At 38.9% G+C, this 20,275-nt stretch overlaps 1 protein-coding gene across 1 annotated transcript; it reads right to left on the bottom strand.

Moving 5' to 3' along the window:
* Positions 1 to 262: 262 nt before the first annotated feature.
* On the bottom strand, positions 263 to 19,859 carry EIF3J (eukaryotic translation initiation factor 3 subunit J). Its single transcript, XM_032416960.1, has 8 exons — positions 19,715 to 19,859; positions 19,525 to 19,628; positions 10,311 to 10,365; positions 9,737 to 9,828; positions 4,483 to 4,597; positions 2,423 to 2,584; positions 1,065 to 1,138; positions 263 to 736 (listed from the first exon to the last, which is right to left on the bottom strand). Exons 1-8 carry the CDS (start codon positions 19,755 to 19,757, stop codon positions 605 to 607), a joined length of 777 nt encoding a protein of 258 aa, XP_032272851.1. The 5' UTR covers positions 19,758 to 19,859; the 3' UTR covers positions 263 to 604.
* Between the last annotated feature and the right edge of the window lie 416 nt (positions 19,860 to 20,275).

Raw genomic sequence — 20,275 nt, 5'->3', positions numbered from 1 at the left:
CTTCTTCAGCTTCAAGGTTGGAGGGTTTTGGTCATTTAATTTTTAAATATCAAGCTAGTGCTTTTCAGCCGTTGTATCTTCACTCTGAGATAAGCAGTCTTCTTCACAATGTATTTTTTTTTAATATCCTCACGCTCAATTTTAAGACAAAGCAATTTTAATACTAGGTGCACACCACATGCCCTTGCCGCAAACTGCTTTTCTTGACAAGTTATGAAGTAGTTCAAGGAGGTATGGTTAAGGCTGTATTACTGAATGGTGCTGGTAAATACTACACAATTTTTGTCATGTTGCAACCTTTTTTCCAATTCAGTGACTGCTGCTATGGAATCAGATAGCAACAATGACGACATTATTAGGTTTGTTTTTTTTTTAAACTATGATTTAGTAGCAACTGAGGTTCCCAATTTTAACCCCTTGGCAGCAAGATCCAAGTTCCCTCATTCGCACATTAGCACCTAAGTGTCAAGGGGTTAAATAACCAGCACAAAAGATACTGCACTTCTGATTGTAGCATTTGGCAGAACTGAAAGGAAAGGAAGTTGTGCTACATGTTGAAGGGATTGTGGGCAACAGAAAGAAGACACCAGGAGAAGAGAAAATGTCACATGAAGTCTTCATAGTCTTGTACATATCCTCCATCATAGCCACCATAATCTGCCAGATCGTCTTTCATGGTAGCCTTTAATCCCCCTCCAGGGACCACACCTTTCTTCTTCTTTTTGGCTTTGCTTTGCTAAAGATAAAAGAGAGTTAATTCGTGAGACTACCTACTATGGGTACCTTTTCCGGTACAGAAACCCTCAGACACCCAAGCCTCTGGTACCAAAAAATTGCTTTAGTTCTCAAAGGGACATCCTAGACCCTAACCCCGGGCAATTTCTATTAATTCCAAAAAGAAAACTATGAACGAGTCTGTAAACAAAAGGATCATAATGGCACTCACGCTCCTGCTCTGTTCCAGTTTAAAGTTCTAGTTCAGGCTCCTACTACACTTTAGACTATTATGCCTACACCCCCATCAGCATGTAATATGCATTTCCCCCGCACGCTTGCTCTCTTACCTTTTCTTGCTTTTGTTTTTCACTGCAAAGCACAGTCAATGAATTGGTAATCTTTTTCAAGTCATCAATTTCCACTGAGAGAAAAAAAAAAAGGAATACCACATCTAATTTGGCCATCATTAACTTCAATAACTTTGAAAAGACTAAGAATTTGTCCTGTTAAACATAAGATGGTAAAGAATCAGTCTATGGTTAGGCTCACAAATCAGAACTATTGAAATTTCTTTATAATGACCTGTAATAACCAAGCACCATTGTTCAACCAAAGAGAAACGAGAAGTGTCTTCAGAGCTCACAGAGCTCCCTGCCATACTTCCTTACTCAATCTACACACATGAATGCGGGGGAAAAAACACCACAGGGCAGATAACCATGCCTTTCCACAACACATCCTCAATGCGCAGTAAGGTGTGGCTGAATGAAGGTGGAATGACAATTCTTACAACTACAAATGACAACTCTCCACCCCTTGGGTCTCCATTTTCTACCACAGGAACCAGAATGAAAACAGTAGGTGTCTCAGAAACCTCAGTGTCCCATTAGAGACAAGCCTGTTTACGGAAAAACACATCCTGCCATCCTTAGAGAACTAACAAGCCACCAAAAAAAGTATATCAGTTTTGGTTAGAGAGCACCTTCAAAAATAGGAAAAAAAGTATGTGCAAATAATATACCAACTATGGGTATATCACTAATCAAATTCAGAACCTCCGGCTTAGTAAAGATTTCTCAAGGAACACCCAATTTAAAGTCCATTGTGTAGAATTCCTTTTTCTCAATCTTAACAACAGCAAATACTAGCAGAAACAGTCCCTTCCACATTAGTGCCACTCCACCCCTGGTTTTTAACTCCCATACACCCTGCCTCTGAAATGTATGACTCCTCTCAGGGCTTGGCACCACACCCACGGGCCCAGAGAAGAGGGACCAGCTCTGTTAAGCAACTTAAACCAAGTCACAGGCTTCCTTGTTGTAAAATGAACAGACACTTGCTGTGGTCTCACTCAGGTCTACAATCCTATTATGTTCAGGGATCATTTTCCCCAAACGATACTTCCTAGTCCCTTTAAGATATAATTAGATAAAAGAAGAAACTAGTGTTTTGTTAACTGCTCGGTCAGCAAAGCCCAGATGTCCCTTTTGGGAAGCCATTTTAAAAACATTAAGACGGCAGCCTCAAAAAACAAAACCACTTACGCTCACCATCTATTTGCAGAACATTCCCAAGGTAACATAGTTCTAAAAATCAAATCCTACATTTATTATAGAATGCAAAAAAACTGTCAACTTCCATCCTCCTGAGTATGATGTGCCCTTCCTAAAATCCACCCACAAAGATAGAGATTTGAATTACTTACATGAAATACACACATCTCGAACTAAGGCTTCCAAAAAACTGGCATAATATAGTGACTTTTCATATTGTGTAATTTTATCTTTTAGTAACTTTCCAAACTCTGTGAAGTCATCTCTTGAAGATGGGTTCATAGCATCTATTCCATAAACTGTATTATTAACACCTGCGGGAGAAGAGGGAGCACTAAAAATACCAGAAAGATTTTTTTCAAGTTTATAAACCAACTAGCTAGCTGAACAACCCTGTTATTTCATGCTAAAGCACAGGTTCTTAACATAGGTCTACTGGAGTCCTTGGACAGCATTCAGAAGGTCTGTGAATTTGGATCAGAAAAAAATTTACAGCTTTATTTTCACTAACCTTTAATTTAGCATTTCCTTTCATTTTAATAGGCAACAAATCACAGTGTTATTAGCAAAACCTGTTACCAGTAAAAGATCAGGTATTTTCATATCACATTACAGTTGTAGTTATCTTGAAATAATGTTTTCAAATTACATTACTTATTAGACCTGCCACTAGATCTTACTTAATGCATTAATAAAGCAGCACATTATCAAATTATTTAAATATTTTGATACCTATTTCAATAGGCTTCCTTAACTAAGTAAAATCCTTTGTATTTTATTTTATGCATTTAAAAACATTAGATTAAGAAGGAACCCAGTCTTCAGCAGACCACCAAAGGAGTCCCTAGCACAAAAGGGATGCTCTTAAAGCACAGGTCTAAGAATAGCCCACAGGGAAGTGCAGAGAGAAGGAAAAAGCAAAAAAATAAATAAATAAAGATGGTTCCTGTGAAAGTATCCAGCTAACTGATTCCAGAGGCTAAGCAGGGGTAAACCATGTGTTAAATCCCAAGAGAAAAATAAATCTGGCCTAAAAGGATTCTAGGCTAAGAGACAGCACACTCTGCATCCTCCTCAATAGTAAAGTGAATTAGTTGTTAACAATGATCACTGATTCAGTATTTTAGTATGAGAAACACAACATTAAAATCCTATTAACCAAATGACGCCTGTATGAATGCATGTTTTTGCCTTTTAATCTATAATTGTGGTCCCACATTAGAATTTATAGGTACCATGTAAACTCCTCTCTTTAATAAACACATGGGTGGCTTTTACCATCCCATGAAGACACTGGATAATGGCTGCATGCCCCCTGTAACGAGATGAGTGCAGTTAAGACATGCCAAGCACACACCAGTGCACGAGAGCATCATAGCAACTCCTCTCAGATGGCTGGCAACTCGTGGAGAGAAAATCACACCTCCCGCAGAAAGGAGAATGATCGTTATAGCCTGCTCGATCATTTTAAAAAAGAGGAAGGATGGGAGTAAAACTCAAAATAACTAGATCCCTCTTAGCTCTAGGTTTCAATTTCAAAGTTATTTAACTGTTTCAACATGACCTTCTACTCTGAAAAGTACTCAATAGGTGATGACAACAATGAGCTTAATTAAACAAAGTGAGAGCTTTTATCTATTTCTTTGGCCAGGTTTCTTACTTTACCCTTTACCCACGGAACACTCTGAACTCCCCTGTGCACAGGACCCTGAACATGTCTTTTATCTCATGTACCACCCACAGCTGCAGGGATAGCACACAGAAATGGAAGCCCTCCAAAGACAGGGCATGGTGAAGGCTAGGAAGGGTCACAGAAAGAAAATGACCCTGAGCAAAGGCACAGCCCTATAGTCAGTTCAACATTTAAACCTCAAAGCTACAGGCCTCACATTTCATCCAAATTTCATCCAGCTGATAAATGTATTTAAAGCAGCAGTATACTTTATTTGGGTCCAATGACTTAATAATCTTTTACTTGATACTCAAAACAATTATTCAAAAATCTGAACATGTATCTCACTCAACCTTAAGCAATGAAATCTCAAATATAAACATTAAAAACTACTTTCTAATATCTAAGTTAGCCAGTATTATATTATTTCAAAAAAGGAGATGTTTTCTAAACTTTCATAACTAGTAACATTTCCACAGCATTCACCTGGAACTTCAATACTTCACTGCAATCACCATGCCCCCCCCCCCCCCACCTTACCAAAAGTTTCTTTTGCTAATTCAAGGTCTGATTCTTCCTGTAATTTCTTTAGCCGCAGTTTATCTGCTAATTGTTCTTCTGGTGTTAGCACTTTAGGTTCTTCAGGTTCTTCTAACTAAAATGAGACAGAAAGGAAGTTTTAAAACAGCTGGCTTAGGACGGACCAGGACATTTTTGTATTGTGTGCATTCTTTTTTTATAAACACATATAAATAATAGCAAACACTTATAAAGTGTTTATTATATTTCAGGCATCCTTTTAAACACTTTAGATATTTTTTTAAGATTTATTTGAGAGAGAGAGAGAACAAGCACGAGGCGGCAGAGGGAGAGAGAATCTCAAGCAGACTCCATGCTGAGCGCAGAGCCTGACATGGGGCTTAATCCCACGACCCTGAGATCACGACCTGAGCTGAAACCAAGAGTCAGATGCTTAAGCACCTGTGCCACCCAGACGCCCCAACACTTTAGATATTCTTATCCTGATTTTACATGAAAAAAAATCTGAGGCAAAAAGAGGTTAAACAATATGCCCATGGTAACAGAAGGTTAACATGGCTAGCAATGTGAGAGAACTGAGATTAGAACCCAAAAGACTGGGTTTTATTTCCAAAACAGCCTTTTTAAAAAATATGGAATTTAGACTACAGAAAAGGGAACGATTGCACTCTCATATTCTGCTGCTAAAGACCGTATTTTGAAACAACTTTTCTAGGGCAACTTGGAAATATGTATGAAGTCTTAAAATACTTTTATATGCTTTATACGGACTCAAATAATTCCACTTCTAGTTATCTTAAGAAACCAAAGATGCACACAAACATTTAGCCACAAGGATGTCCAATGGAGCATTACTTATAATTTCAAATACATTTAGAGACAACCCAAACGTTCAACGACAGAATGGTTAAATAAAGTATAGCACATCCATATGACAATACAAATGACCCCTGAATTACAAAGGCTTGAACTGCATGGGTCCACTTAGTCACAGATTATTTTTTTTTAAATAAATATAGTAATAGTAAATGCATTTTCTCTTTATGATTTTTTTAAAGACTTGAGAGAGAGAAGCAGCAGGAGGGACAGAGGGAGAGGGAGAGAGAATCTGAAGTACACTCAGCGCCCAGCGTGGAGCCCGACACGGGGCTCGATCTCATGACCCTGAGACCATGCCCTGAGGTGGAACCAAGAGGCCAGTCCGACACTTAACCGACTGCCCCATCCAGGCGCCCCCTCTTTATGATGTAATAACATTTTTCCCCCCTCTAGTTTATTTTATTGGAAGAATACAGTATATAATACATACAACTACAAAATTATGTGTTGACTATGTCAGCAGTAAGACTTCGGTCAACAGTAAGCTATCAGTAGTTAAGTTTTGGGGGAGTCAAAAGTTGTATGTGGATTTTCGACTGTGTAGGGAGTCAGCACCCCTAACCCTCCTATTGTTCAAAGGTCAACTATACTATGCAGACATAAAAAAGTGTTTGTTTTTTTTCCCCAAAGAATCATAAAAAGAATTTATCTTTGTATATTGTTACTACTATAAAAGTAACACATTATTGGGCGCCTGGGTGGCTCAGCTGGTTAAGTGTCTGCCTTCGGCTCAGGTGGGATCGAGTCCCGCGTCGGGCTCCCTGGTCAGTGGAGAGTCTGCTTCTCCTTCTCCCTCTGCCCCTCTCCCCTGCTCGTGTTCTCTCTCTCTCTCAAATATATGAATAAAATCTTTTAAAAAAAGGAGCACATTATCATTTATTAACAAATTTAAACACACACAATAGAAGTTGTCACTTATTTCCCAGTCCTATTCCTCTGAGATGCCAGTTAATGGTTTAGTGACTATCATTTCTTTAGACTGTGATATTTCCTACAACAAATGCATTTTACTATGAGGGAAAATCTGTGACAGTATTTACTGAAGTGGGAAGAAAAGTAGAGGGAGCTTGCGCCATCTGTGGTCATCCATGTCTGTGCAGTTTACAGATTCTGATTCAGAAGTCCACTTCTGTAATACACAGCATTTTGTTTCTCATGAAGAAGATGAAATAAGAAACATCATTATACCAAGTTAAAGAATTCTCAGAATATTTCTCAGGGAAATACCTTGACTCAACCGTCTTAGTAGATCTGGACATCATTAAGTATTTTCTGCATCAAAACTGCACATATCTTAACTCAATACTTGACCTAAGACAAACTAAGGTTTCTTTATGTTGGAGACTAATACCAAGATACAAAAAAGGAAGTATAAATTTTAACTTCAAAGACCAAGAAAGATCTAATCAAGATGGCTTCTTAGACTGAGTTATAAGATTCTATTGCTTGTTCTGATCATAGAAACACACATGTACATATACTTAGATACACAAATACAAGTTATTAAAAAAGTATCTAAAATGTTCCTGACTGGGGGAAGCAGGCACTCTCATACACTGTAGACAAATGCAAACTAGTACAACCCCATACAGAGGGCAATTTGTGAACATTTATCAAGACCACAAATATGATTTGCCCTTTGACTCAGCAATCTCTCATTTGGGAATTTATCCTGCAAATGTGACTACACCCATTAGAAATGACACACACATATGGTTATTCATGGAAGCACTGTTCATCAAGTTTTAAAAGGACTGGGAGAAAAAAATCTAGCTGTCCCATCACTAGAAGACTGGTGAAATAAAATATGGTGCATCTAGGCAATCTGTTCTTATCAGTTTAAACCAAAAACTAATGAAAATGGTTTCTTATAGGGGGTGACAGGGAACAGGATGGAGAGGACAGAATAGGAATGGATGTCTGAGACTCTTCTGAGTGTACCATTTCACTATAGTTTTGACTTCTGAACATAATTTATGTTTAAAAAATAAAGTTAAATAAGAAAGAAAACCTTAAAAATGAAAACAAATGGAAACAAATGACCCTAAAATGTATATCAAAATACACAGGGAAAATAATACAAATGACTTTAGAACCCAGAATGTAATTCTACATCCTTAGTAGGATATATTCTAAGCCCAAAAAGAACTGCAAGGAAATCCTAAACTTGATTCAGTAGCTTTACATTGTTAGTATTACTGGTATTGTAGAAAAGCTAATAAAAATTATGTTAACATTGTTAGAAACCAGTATTTTAAGAATAAGAGAAAACATCAATATGAACTAATGCTTACACACATAACACATACACACATATACTCATGTACATTTATTTATTTCCTAGCTTCACCCAAAAAAAGGGTCTAAGGAGGCAAGGCCACCTCAGTAACAGTAAGTACTACTAGCAACTAGATTTGGCCTCTAAATATCATTTCCAACTAAAAAGAACCATAAAGAAGTAGCTGATTCCAGGCTTAAAGAAGAGTTTACCAGGTGAACCCAACACTTCTTACTGTCAGAAAGCAAGGAAGTTTTCAAAGATTCTGTCAAAAAGATGAAGACTAAACAACTTAAAGGGTTTCCTACTGGCTAAAACTAGGACAATATGAGCATCAAAAAAATAATTACTGTTTCTGAGTAAAACAATGATTTTATAAAAAACTCTAAATCCACAAATTTACTCAAAAAGAAACCCACAAAAATCCCTCATTTTTCACCATTTGAAGTTACTATTATACACCCTCCTTACTCTGAAAAATTGGTAATTAAAAGAAAACAATTAAGCTTTTACTCTTCCAGCACAAACCATATCCAAAGTAACCAAACAGCAAAGTTTCTTACTTTTTTCTTACTTTTTCCTTCTCGGGAAAAAAAAAAAGCCAGCCAGTAACAAATGGAAGAGAAATAACAGGATGAGAAAAATCACCATTCTGCAATCCCTAATAAAACTAGGCAACAATCATCACTAATACTAAACAAATGGGTGAGACGTTGACGTCAGACTGGATTACTTGCAAGGATATGTAATTTTGTAATAGAAGGATGTTACCGCCTTAACCGAGTGATCAATTTTAGCATCACTAATAATGGGACAGACATTATGTGACTCCTGGTGTGATGTGATGCAGTATGAAGCACACAGCATGACCTCTCAAGGACTCCAATTAAAAATGTTTAATCTGAATCCAATCAAACTGCCAAGTTACAGGAAATTGCGACTATAAGCAATCAGACAAATCAAGAAGGTGGGATGTTTTATAAGACAACTGGGCTCCTCTCTTCAATAAGTCAATGTCATTTTAAAGAGAGAAAGACACTCCAGAGACTTAGGATATGTTAACAACCTAACGTAATGCAAGGTCCTTGTCTGAACAAACCATACATAAAAGACATTTTGGGACAATCAGAAAAATGCACATAAACCGAATACTAGAGGATGTTAAAAAATTACTGTTTATTAGGTATGTAATCATGTGAGAAAGAGCTTTGCTCTTTCAGAGATGCATACTGAAGTATTTAAAGATGAAATACATAATGTCTGTTATGTACTTGATTATATTTTAACAACAACAAAAAAAGAGATGAAGCAAATATGGCAGAATATTAGCAACTGTTACATATAGGTGACATATATAATTATTCACTTTCTCTGTTTTTATGTTTGAAATTTTTCTGAATGAAAAGCCAAGAAAAAAATTAAAAAGCTCTTTATGATCTGGTATGAAAAGATTAAATACATTACATGATACAGTAAATAAAGTAAGGTGAAAACTATAAAAATAAAAAAACTTAAAAAAAGCAAGAAATAAGAATATACAGGAGTATCCAAATACATAAAGATACCTCAGTGATGTAAGAAACTGATACTCACTTAAGGGATAGAGGGAGAAAAACAGGATAAATAAATGAAGAGTTGGGAGTTCTTAATATTGTTTTGATTTTTTAATCATGTAAACATATTTTCTATTAAGAAAATTAATACAGTATTCCTGATCTTCCTCCAAATAATCAGGAACAAAAACACCTACATAGTACATGGCAGAGAAATGGTATTTTTTATATTTCACTCACTCAATATGTACACTGCAAATAAAGACTAATCACAACTAGAAAGAACTGCAGGCCCTGGCAAAAATCACTGACTGTGGTACTACACAATCATGACTGTTCCCGAATATGGAAACTTAAAAGGCATTCTAATACATAAAACTTCTGGGTTACCTTTTTGCAAAAACCACAAATTCAGTTTGGGGATTCACTTATCTGATAGCGTCCAAGAACAGTCTTTACGAAGCCTTTCAGATTGCTGTCTGTTAAGACATTGTACCACTACTGATGTGAGACTTCTGTATTGCAGGAAATGAATGGTACTTACCCTCTTTTTAATTTCTTCTTGCCTTTTCTTCTGTTGCCGTTCTTTCTCTTTTATTTTCTCTGCTATTTTTTTCTTTTCTGAAACTTTGACTTCTGAAAGAAATGTTTTAATCAGTCACCCTGAATATTTACCAGTTTATGGATGAGACAGACATATAACACTTGTATATTCAAGAGACCAACTTCTCCCAGCTAGTTTCATATGGTGACTTACAGGCAAGTAAGAATGGAAAAGTTCTGGGACTCTCTGATCTGACCCCTAGACCCAAACACCTCCCTTCATATTTCCCCAGCACTTTCAGCAGGATTTAGAGCATTAAAATGAGGCCACACCCTCTACCCTCTCCTAACAGCAGCACTCAAACAGAGAGCGGCAGGCAGTAATCCAATCGGATTATGATTTGAGGGGAGAGAAGAAATGGGAGAGAAGAATAAAGGGAGAATAGAAGGATGTTTGGGTTTCTAAACACCAATTTCAATTTTCAATTTTGTGAGCATTCCATCATGTGTCTTAACACAAACACTAATGCTCACCAAGATAGAAAACCAAAAATGAAGGAACCCCAGTGGCTCACCTGGTTTTACTTCTGCTTCCTCTTTTTTTTCATCATCATCATCATCCCAGTTATCCTAAAGAAAAGGACCTCTATTAATAATTCTCATGTTTACTTTTCCATGTGCACCTTATTATCAACTTTTCTAACTCCACAGAAACAGGTTTATGAGAATTTTTTTGGTATTGCATTAAAATTATAAATAAATATTGGGAGAACAGATATCACGATGTTGAGCTACCCTAGCCAAGGAAAAGATCTGTCTTTCCTTTGTTCAAGTTTATTTCTATATTTTTCAAGGAGTGTTTAAAAGTTCCTCTCTTAGGGGCACCTGGGTGGCTCAGTCAGTTGAGTGTCTGCCTTTGGCTTGGGTCATGATCCCAGGATCGAGCCCTGGGTCAGCAAGGCTCCCTATTTCTCCCCCCCGCAACCCATGCTCTCTCTCTCAAATAAATAAAATATTTTGTAAAAAAAAAAATAAATAGGGGCGCCTGGGTGGCTCAGTTGGTTAAGCGACTGCTTTCGGCTCAGGTCATGATCCTGGAGTCCCGGGATCGAGTCCCACATCGGACTCCCTGCTCAGCAGGGAGTCTGCTTCTCCCTCTGATCCTCCCCCCTCTCATGCTCTCTCTGTCTCATTCTCTCTCTCAAATAAATAAATAAAATCTTTAAAAAAATAAATAAATAAATAAATAAAGTTTCTCTCTTAGAAGTTTTGTGAATTTCTCTTTAGGTACATACCTAAGAATTTCTGCGTTCCTACTGTAAATAGGGTTTTTTTCCTGTTATGTCCTCTAACTGGTTATTATTTGTGTATATAATTGGCTTTTATATGTTAAATTTATATCCTACTACCTTATGTTTTAATTTTTTTTTAAAATCCATTTATCACTTTTCATTGATTCTCTAGAGTTTTCCAGGTATACTATCATATCATCTGCAAATGAAAACGGCTTTTTTTTTTACCAAATCTTTTTTTTTTTTTTTAAAGACATTTATTTATCTGGAGAGAGAGCGAGCAGGGGGAGAGGGAGAGAGAGAGAATCTCAAGCAGACTCCCCACTGAGCTCGGAGCCTGAAGCCCCAGATTCCATGACCCGGAGATCATGACCTGACCTGTAACCAAGAGTCTGATGCTCAACCAACTGGGCCACCCAGGTGTCCTACTTCTTTACCATTTCTTAATGCCTCCACAACTGATTTATCCAATTGCTGGCTAAACCTCTAGTACACTGTGAATGGTAGCAGTGATAATGATGATTATTTTCTTCTCTTATGGAAATGCCTCTAGTGTTTCCCCATGAAGTATATGGAACCCACCATATTTATGCAGTAAAATTTATCAGTCTTTTCTTTTCTTGCCTGTGGATTTCAAGTCAGCTTCTTCTAGAACATATACACTTCCATTGTTTTTTCATTTAGATGTCGGGTCCATGTGGAGTTTTTTCTCTTGTATGGTATGAAGTATGATCTAATTCTCTTTCCAAATGGTTACCCAGTTGTCACAGCATCGGTTATTAAAAAGTCCACCTGAGTCCAGTGATTTACCATATAGTAGATTTTCACAGGTACTTATTGGTCTATTTCTGCTTTCTATCCCATCCCACTATCTATTTTCTCTTCATGCACCAATACCATACTGCTTTTCTTACTTTAATTATAGTACGTTTTTACATAGGCCAGGGCTAGTCCCACCCTTACAGGCCTTCAGGTTTTTTAGTATTTTCCTGGCCATTCTTGCATGTTTGTTTTTCCATATTAACTTTTTATCAACTTGGCTAATTCTATAAAAAAGCTTCTCTGTTAACAAAATACAAGATAACCAAGCCAAAACTACTTCTCTTAAAGTAATTTGCAGCTCTTTTAAATAAAAAACTGAAAGGACTCTGTATTTCTTACTTTCCCAAATGCAATGGCTCAGTTATTTCAAGTAACATTCCATTCAACACAACCCTGTTAATGAATTAAATCCATATAATATTTAAACCCAGTATTTAAGAGCAGTCAAGAGCTGATCAATAGCTTCTTGAACCCACTCCCTAACTTGGGTAGAGCCCTTTAAGGTGGATCTATACTCTTGTCTTTTCTACATCTAACAGAGTCACTAAATATAAACTGATTATCAAACAATTTTCCAAAGGCTCCAAACATTTAGAATGTTTAAGTTTAATAGGGACAGACACAGCCTTGTATTTAGATAGGGCTTTAATCTATAGGTAGCCTGGCCATTGTCTCAGCAACTACCAGGCACACTATGATATGCCATTTGAAGCTGAACCACAGGATTGCAGATGCAAAGCAGGAGGCCCTGATACAACTGGAAGATGTAAAGGGTGACTAATGTGCCATGACACCAAGCTTTTGTTTTATAATAAGACAGGTCATAATTTGAATCAGTCTAGGTATTTAAACTAACCAAGCCTTGATTTTAATAAAAATCTCTAAGTCTACCAAAGAACTAAAAAATCCCGATTAAGGCTGCCATATGGTCTGCAAGCAGAGTAGAAAGAAATTTGTAAAAAAGTAAAATATTTTGGGACTCCTGGGTGGCTCAGTCAGTTAAGTGTCTGCCTTTGGCTCAGGTTATGATCCCAGGGTCCTGGGATGGAGTCCCACATTAGGCTCCTTGCTCAGCGGGGAGCCTGCTTCTCCCTCTGCCTGCCACTCCCCCTGCTTGTGTTCTCTTTCTGACAAATAAATAAAATCTCAAAAAAAAAAAAAAAAAAAAAAGGAAAATATTTTTATAATCACCTTACCTTGGCCGTTTAACTCACAGTTCAAGGTTAACAGACTGAAAGCAAACCTACTAGTCACTGTTTGGACATCTAAGATACGAGAGTTAGAAATTAGAGAGCAAATGTTTGAATAATCTCACTGGTTTGCTTAAGTGCTTGTTGTCAATACACCATAGTACAAAAGGAACCCTATAGCTAAAAATAAAAATTAACCACCAGGAGTTTTTTGTTGTTGTTTTAATCTTCAAAGAACATAGAAAGCTGGGTCTGTGAGTGATATTCTGCTTAGGCGGTGCTTCTGACAGGAACACCCATTTGCTTACTTCAAAGGGATACATATTCACCACTCTCTATTAATAATAGTGATGATATGATGATGATGACAAAGCATTTACCAAGTGCTTACTTTGCACCAGGCACTGAGCAAAGGGCCTAACATGTAGTAACACAGTTAACCCTCACAAAAGTTCTACAAGTCAGGTGGTGTTAGCCCCATTTCATAGATAAGAATATTAAGGCCCTGAGATAGCTATCCCAAAATCTCAGTGAAATATAATGAACAACAACAAAAAGCCCCCCAAAAATGAAGGAAACAGTTCTAAATGGACCAAAGTTCCTTTAAAGTGTCATACTAAACATAACTTCTTACCTGAGCCCTGAAGTATACAATAACTATCTGAGAATTAGGTCTCTCCCCACCAAAATGTGTTCTTTCAATCAGTTCCGGAATGAGTTCCACTGGAATTGTAGGAAAGCTCATCAAAGAGAAGGGTATGGCACACAGTATTATGCCCAGCTACAATTCTATCAATTTCCTACCTCAAATTGCCTGTGATGATTTTCTACTAAATTTAAGAAAACAGTCCAGCAGCCTCTGGTACGAGGAAGCCAAGAGGGGAGAAGAATGACTAAAAATGAGCAGCTCCATCCCAGTACATCCAAAATGGAGAAACAGATACATCAGAGGAGCATTTCTCAGTTCCCTTTCCCAGTAAAACATCACCCCAACCCATATCACTGCTCCCTCAGTATCTCATTTATACCAACTATATGTACCACCTCTATCCCTGTTCCTGGTTTCCCCATCAAAGCATAAACTTTATTCCAGACCTTCAAGTTAAACTGTCCCATCAGTATAGACATAATGAGGCTACCTAGAATTCCACCGCAGAATGGATTTTAGAAGCAAAAGCAGTGGTTCCTATCAACCAGTCCTGGGAACAGCTATGGAACCTGCTCCCGCGTTCATAAAAGAACCATGAAAGGCAAGCCCTGCCTGTCACCCTCACCCCAGAGTGCTCAAAACAAATCTGCCCTGAAGTTTCTACCACACTGGGGACAAGTCCCTAAAGAAGGGAGCATAGTGATGTTAACAAAGAGACTAGTCACCCTTCCAAATAGTTGTAATCCCAAAAGCAGGTCAGGTAGTTTTCTCCAAGAACTTAAAGTTTTTGTTTCCTTAGTTATAAAATTTGCAAGTGCCTAAGTACATGTAAAGTAGAATGTCAAAATCTGCCCAATTTTTCTATAAACACTAGGATTTTATAAATGCTGACAATAACTTCTGATAAAATTCAAAAAAGGTTCTTAAAGAAACAACTAAAACACATTTAAATAGCGAGTAAATCTGTAATTTAGTAAGCTCTAAATGGTTATTTGGTTCCAGAGAATACCTATCAATAACCAAGTAAATTCCTTACTCAATTATTTTTGGTAGGTAATAAATCTGCTAACTATAATATTCAATTTATCTTCAAAAGAACACCTAGCTTGCTCTTGTAAAATGGCTAGCTTCCTTAAAACAGAGGCAGTTTATAAACTACTTGCTTATCTATACTCTTCTACAATACACACCCAATATCATTTGAGCCATTTTTCTGAAAAAGATGGCTGCTTTTCAAGTTTAAAACCTGCTTCCCAATTGAACATGACTGAGAACTGAAAACAAAACAAAAATTTTAAATCCTGCTTTTTTAAAATTTCTAATAATATAGCCAGTAGTTGGCTAATCTGCCATTTTTATAATGTACAACTACAGAATGTCACATGCAATAAGAGAACACATTTAGGGCTGAAAATGCTTTCCAACTTAAGCAAGATATATTTATAGATCATCAAATAGAATAGCTTCAAAGGAGGATAAAATTCTTCTGCCCCATAGCAAGAGTCCATTAATTAACATATACTCCTCCTTTACTTTTCTTTAAGTAGTTTGGTTTAGATAAAGAATAACCTTTTGCAGGAAAAGAGCCTTTTACTGATGTTCTGTAAGCTGTACTGACCTGCTCTGAGAGGCCTCAGAACTCTGTAACAGGCTTCTGGCAAGACTAGACTTCCCAGCAAAGTTCAGTTTTTAAAAGAAGCCCAAATGTTCTTCCATCATCTCAGGACTAGCCTGGCTTCTGGAAGCCAAGGTACCTGTCTCAATAAATTCTACTTCATTTAATTCAATTCATTAAGTTTTTAACATCCTACTATGTATTATGGCTCAGCACTCAGTTGAATTCCATCTCAATGCCTACCTGGTCTCATATTTAGAACTGTCATTAATCAATTCTACTTTAAATGCTTGGCTAAAGCAAGATCAAGATACTGAATACTAAACAAATGGCTTATTTATTTTCAGTCATCCAGCATGACAAACACATTAGGTAAATATTTTTCAGTAACAAACATGCTTTCTAACTAAAGACTTACTAAGTTTATAAAAACTATCAGGGAACTGAAATGATATAATTGAGATTTTCCTGAAAATAATCTGATGAGGGGAGAACAGTAAGTGGAGATACAGAAAAAAATAAGATTTCTCATCGGTTTATTAAACTTCTCTTTACCTCTGTTTATATCTGGAATTTTTCATAAGAAGTTACACACACACTTCAAGATACCATTTCCTGGCAAAATGCCCAATTTCTGAGTATTTTCCAATAATCTCCCATTTCTCTGAAGTAGAGATCCCCTTCTTCAGAGTGCTATTTCCAATGTTTGAAAAATGTCCTTATTCTGGTAGATTAAACTATTAAGCCAGACAGGATCCTAACAGATGGCTGAATGGGTAGGATGAGACAGGCAGTTTTCAACTAAGTTCATTCTCAGATCTTTCTTAAAAATTCTATAAAAACATTACAGGAGCAAATGCCAGAGACGTCTGAACACAGCCAGGAGAGGTTTCCTCAAAACAATTCTACATACCTTGAATAAATCCAGCTTTTAATCTGTTCTATACTGAAATGCTAGGAGACTAAAGTTGTATTGACCCTGCTTGCAAAGGATAGGTACTCACTGCCTTCTTAGTCAACACAACCTGCACATCACTTCAGCAATGGGGAAGGAGTCCAGTGATACATGCTAAGTGAACAATTCCTCCCACTACCTCTGAATAACATCAGGACAGTAAGAAAGGTAAAATAACAAATGTGACAGGAGAGTATGCTTCCTAGTTCTCATCTTTTTTTTAAAGGACTTTAATTTTAAGTAATCTCTACACCCAACATGGGGCTCGAACTTACAACCCTGAGATAGAGTCGCATGTTCTGCCGACTAAGCCAGCCAGGGGCCCCTAGCTGTCATCTTTTTAACTGGGAAGAAGCATAGGCTTCTCTCCTCATGAATATTAACAATTCTATGGTTTCACCTAAATCCATTTCTGCCACTACCAGACACCTACTTGAAAAGTCAAGGGCAACAAAATGCTGTAATGTCTACTGAAAGACAGTAAACTACTGAAGCAAATTACTGTAACAAAGACCTCAGTTTTCATTTCTCAGGACATTACAAATGACATTAAATCTATATTCTTAAAGATTAAACACTAGATGATGACATAAACTGAAGAACTTATTCTGTTTCTGCATATCTTACCTTTGAAGACTTTTAAAAAATTTGTATGTTGTACTACTTAAAGGTGATGATTATTTGATCTCATGAAGACTAAGCCTTGTTTTCGCATCCTTACCAAAAGATTAAGTACTAAAACATTAGAATTCAGAAATTTGGTATTACTTGCTACCATCCAAAGTGACAAAATTCAACTCTAGATTGGTAAACTCTGAGCAAGCAAAAACTTGCTATCTAACCAAGATCATCCCATTCAAAACCCAAAATTCACAGTAAATAGCCACTGTGGAGAGAACTTACTCTGGAGCTTAGGAAATCACAAAATGTGGCACAAAATAAACCCTAGATACTAGATCTAACCAGTATATTTTCCTTTAGCCAGAAAAATTAAGACTACATCTTGAAGTAAGAGAGTATTAACATTTATTGAGTGCCTCCCAAGTGCTAGGCAACTCTGCATAATGCTAAGACATATTAAATCACTTAAAGTGCAAAACAGGGGGGCCTGGGTGGCTGAGTTGGTGTAGGACTCAATTTCGGCTCAGGTCATGTCAGGCTCATGAGATCAAGCCCCACCTTAGGCTCCACACTAGGCGTGGAGCCTGCTTAATATTTTCTCTCTCCCTTCCCACCATAAATGAATGAATGAATGAATGAATGAATAAATAAATAAATAAAGCAAACAACCCCCTGAAGTTATCTCCTATAATGAAAATATAGATTGAGAAACTAAAAGGAAAGATTAAAAAACGTGTTTATGACCACAAATACAGAAAATGACAAGCCAGTAATATACATCCACATCTGATTCCAAAGCCTAGGAATCAAACTATTCCTTGAATACCATAACTTGGGAATCTTGAAGAAATTCAAAAGAAATAAACCAACATTTCAACTTAGGAAATAAAATGGACAAGTTCAGTTTTTCTTCAAGATCAACTTCAATGTTTATGTAAAAGAAACAAGATATTTGCATAAAAGAAAGAATCTGCACTGAAAGAGTGAGTGGACAAGATGACCTTTATGGTCTCTTACAACCTGTAAATCTTAGTTCCAAGTGGTCAGAATTATATTTATCAGGATTGACACCCTTTAGATCCAATAATCTCAGGCATGCTACTTCATGGTATCACTTCAGACTGCTCCATTCAGACTTCATTTTCTGGTACTTCTTTTCTGATTTCTCTAATCTTTTCTTCTCATTAGCTAAATTATTCCCAATTTTCAGAACAGATGTCCTAACGGCTGCATCTGATAAGGAGAAAGTGAAAGGACAAATTTGAAGGCTCAAAACAGAAAGTCCACTACAATGTAGGGAGGTAACTAATATCTTGCAATGAGACTGATAGACAATCCATTCCCATGTCTCTACAACATGTAAATGGAGCATCTAAGTATCTTCACAAGAGTACTACTCATTTATTAATTCCAATGTGTGCAAAGCTCATATTATTCCTGAACCTCAAGCTGTTCCATAAATTGGACATCTACCTCATCAGACTCAGGAGAAAAAGGTAAAATCCAAACAAAAGTAGTATTAAGTTCAGTGTTATCTAGCTTAAATTTTTTCAACCCAAGCAGAAGGACTTAATAGGGTTCCCAATATGTGTTGAAGGGTAGAAGTTAGGAAAGTAAAACATCCACTAAGCGAATCAAAACCAAGAGAAACCATTTTCTCAATTCATACAAAACTTTATCTGCACAAATATAAAAAGATTTTGAGAGTTCTGTTAATAAGAACCTTAACATTCTGGGCTTGAAAGGTTTGTTAGCTACTTAAAACAAAAACAAAACAACGCACTAGTCATACTGTCATCTGAAGCCATTTGATGAGTCCCCAGGAGTCTTCAAAAAACAAACGACGAAGGAGAAAAACACTGGCCCCTCGTCTATTCCAACCAATATTTCCTTTGGTGTCGTTCGTATGTAGACAAATAACTCATTCTGTCAACTGTCCGTTTTCCAGGTCGCTGTGCGGACTACCGTAGGTTTCTGACCACTAGCCGCTGACTATCTTAGTACTCAGTTCATCCTTTTACCACAGGGTGGGGGAGGGAAGCCTAAAGTTATTTCACTTTACTGCATCTATTTGTCTTGTGTTTAAAAAAAAAAACAACACTGAAATTAAACCACAGTATTTCATCTAACTGCTCGAACAAACTCTACAAATGAGCCTTCGGAAACATAAATGAGTTACCCTTTGGAGGCCTGAGCTCAAAAAGGCAGGTGGGTTGCATGACTTTCCATATGGGAAAAACCATGGGGCTCAATCCCCAACTTCCGAGATCCTTCTGGCGAGCGGCTCCAGACCGCGAAGTTTGCACGTGGGCCGGGCCCTGCCGCTGCTGTCACCTCCCGTCGCCAGTTGGCGGGTGGGATCCTGGCCTGGGCGCAGACCCTTAAAGAAGGGCTGAGGCCGGGGCCGCCTCCGCCCCCGCCAAGGAAGTCCAAAAGGCCACGCTGCTCGACTCCGGCCCATATGGCCGGCCAGCAGAGGAGAGAAGGGCACCAGGGAGCCCTACGCTCGCGTCTGGACTCATAGCCCGCAGGCCCGGGCGGCGCCTCTGGGCCCAGAGTCCACCCGCCCGCCCGTTGGCGGGCATCCCCGCCCGCGACAGCGCCAGTCCGCTCCCGCGCTGCCCGGAGCCCCGGCCCGCACCCACCTTGACGTCCTCGTCCTCGTCCTCGCCTTCCCAGCGGTCCCCGCCGGCGGTGCCGCCGCCCCCCACCTTCCGCACCGGGTCTTCCACGGAGAACGTGTCCGCGTCTACGGAAGAGAGCGAGCCGCGTTAGTGCCTGCTTCGGCTTGAGGCCAGCGCTGGCCCAGTCCCTGCCCCCGTAACTTCTCCTCACCCCAGGAATCAGAGTCCCCCGCCGCTGCCGCTGCCGCCGCCATCTCGAACCGGGTGTGAGCGTGAGTGAGGGGAGAGCTAGCGAGGAGTTAGCGCGGCGGAGGTGAGTCACTGGCTTTGCTCTCGTTGGCCGGCGCGGGGCAGGCTGGGACCGTGGCTGACTGTACGCCGCGGCCCAGGCCCCGCCCTCTCTGGCGGCGGCGGCGGCAGGGCGACGCGCGCGCGCAGGCGAGAAGGGGGCGTGGAATGCGGCCGCCGGCGCGGGAGTTGGGCGGGAGGGTGAGACCCAAGTGTACAGTACTCGTCGGTGTGGAGGTAGTGGTCCTGAAGGCAGTGGGGCGGGAAGGGAGGAAGCGGCTAGGGGACGGCTGCTCCGGCCTGGGCTCCGGGGAGGAAACGTAAGTGCGAGGAAGTTAGAAGGGCGGTCCCTTGCCAGGCGCTTGGCCCTCGCCTGTCCTCGCCAGCCCTCCCCTGCCAACCCCAGCCCCGCCCCGACCGGTCGGGGGCACCCTCCCTCTGTTCACTTTGGTCGGCGCCCGGGGTTGTTGGCGGATACCAAGGA

Source organism: Phoca vitulina, unplaced genomic scaffold (genome assembly GCF_004348235.1).
Source record: "Phoca vitulina isolate PV1807 unplaced genomic scaffold, GSC_HSeal_1.0 scaffold20, whole genome shotgun sequence".
In the NCBI taxonomy this organism is placed as follows: Eukaryota; Metazoa; Chordata; class Mammalia; order Carnivora; family Phocidae; genus Phoca; species Phoca vitulina.
The sequence above is the reverse complement of the archived record's forward strand: the minus strand, read 5'-3'. Positions and strand labels throughout refer to the sequence as shown.